The following is a 2106-nucleotide window of genomic DNA, read 5'->3' on the forward strand; positions in this document are numbered from 1 at the left end:
GGTCCTCCACAAAATTCTGCCCCAGTTTGATGGGTTAACATTTTTGATTGTTGCTCGTGCGGCGATCGACTGAAGTTACTTTGGAATTTTTTGAGGGTCCTCCTCAAAATTCTGCCCCAGTTTCCAATTGTGAGGGGAAATGAAATTTTTATTGAATTGTGTCCGAACTCATAGGGCTGCCTACGTATCCCCTCTTAAACGAAAATCAGATCAGGCGTAGTTCAATTTACATCATATGAGGAAAGCATAAAGATTACATATAGTAACGCTTGACTGCATCTGAATTAATCGGCTTTGGCCAGACTTCTCTGTCCATTTCTGCAAGTACGAGGGATCCTCCTGTCAAAACCCAGTGAACCATTTATGGACCCTGCCAGTTGGGAAAGAACTTTCCTTTGGCTTCATCATGATGCGGAAAAAATTTCTTTAACACCAGCTGCCCCGATGTGAACTGTCTTGGCTTAACTCTCTTGTTGAAGGCTTTGGACATTCTGTTCTAGTAAAGTTGACCATGGCAGACTGCATTCATTCTCTTTTCTTCTATGAGGGCTAGTTGCTCATAGAGAATTTTTACCCACTCTGCGTCGTCGAGCTCAGCTTCTTGTATGATCCTTAGGGAAGGAATTTCTACCTCAACGGGAATGATAGCCTCTGTACCGTAAACCAGCATATAGGGGTTGCCCCGATTGATGTGCGGACTGTAGTGCGATACCCTAGTAGAGCAAATGATAACTTCTCGTGCCACTGCTTATGCTTCTCTATCATTTTCCTCAATATCTTCTTGATATTCTTGTTGGAGGCCTCTACAGCTCCATTTATTTGAGGCCTGTAGGCTGTGGAATTCTTGTGTCTGATTTTGAAAGTTTCACACATAGATTTCATCAAGTCGTTGTTAAGGTCGAACCATTGTCAGTAATGATTGACTTTGGAATCCTAAATCAATAAACAATGCGATCGCGGACGAAGTCTGCGTGACTTTCTTAGTTACTGCTTTGTAAGATGTTGCTTCGACCCACTTGGTGAAATAGTCTATGGCTACCGGGATAAACCTATGTCCATTGGAAGCGGCATGTTCGATTGGTCCAATAACGTCCATTCCCTAAGCGGCGAACGACCACGATGAGCTTGTTGTGTTAAGCTCGCTTGCAGGTACCTTTATCATGTCTGCATAAATTTGATAGCAATGGCATTTCCGAACGTATTGGATGCAGTCTGTTTCTATAGTCATCCAAAAGTAACCAGCCCGGAGTATCTTCTTTGATAAGACAAAACCGTCCATATGTAGACTGCAGGTCCCAACATGAATTTCCTCTAGTAGCCTGGATGCTTCCTTTGCGTCGACACATCTTAGTAGTCCTAAATTGGGAGTCCTCCTATACAAGATTCCTCCGCTGTGAAATAAGTTGTTGGACAATCTCTGAAGTGTGCGTTTCTAAGTAGGATTAGCAAACTTCGGGTACTCTCCTTTTGCTAAATTTTCCTTGATATCGTGAAACCAAGGCTTTCTGTCTGCTTCTTCTTCAACATGGGCACAGTAAGCTGGATGATTATGGATTCTCACCGAAATGGGATCGATAAAATTTTTGTCTGGATGTTGTATCATAGATGAAAGGGTAGCCAATGCATCGACGAACTCATTCTGGATTCTGGGAACATGCTGGAATTCCGTTTTCATGAACCTCTTCCTCAATTCCTGTACATGATGTAGATACGGGAGTATCTTGTAGTTCTTGGTTTCCCATTCCTCTCGTAACTGGTGTATAAGTATGTCTGAATCTCTAATCACTAGCAGCTCTTGAACATTCATGTCAATGACCATTTTGAGTCCTAGGATGCAGGCTTCATACTCAGCCATATTGTTTGTGCAGGGGAATCTGAGTTTTGTAGACACCGGATAATGCTGACCAGTTTCTGATATTAGGACTACTCCTATGCCAATCCTTTGAAGTTTGTTGCTCCATCGAAGAACATTCTCCAACCGTCATAGGATTCCGCAATGTCTTCTCCTATGAATGATACCTCTTCATCAAGAAAATATGTTTTTAGGGGTTCGTATTCTCCATCCACGGGGTTTTTAGCAAGGAGGTCTACCAGTGCATGTCCCCT

At 42.7% G+C, this 2106-nt stretch overlaps 1 protein-coding gene across 1 annotated transcript; it reads right to left on the reverse strand.

The window, feature by feature from the left end:
- Nucleotides 1-1432: 1432 nt before the first annotated feature.
- On the reverse strand, nucleotides 1433-1855 carry LOC138873701 (uncharacterized). The gene has a single exon (XM_070152177.1). The coding sequence runs from the start codon at nucleotides 1853-1855 to the stop codon at nucleotides 1433-1435; it is 423 nt and encodes a 140-aa protein (XP_070008278.1).
- Nucleotides 1856-2106: the final 251 nt, after the last annotated feature.

The sequence above is a fragment of the Nicotiana sylvestris genome, chromosome 7 (genome assembly GCF_000393655.2).
Source record: "Nicotiana sylvestris chromosome 7, ASM39365v2, whole genome shotgun sequence".
Taxonomy (NCBI): Eukaryota; Viridiplantae; Streptophyta; class Magnoliopsida; order Solanales; family Solanaceae; genus Nicotiana; species Nicotiana sylvestris.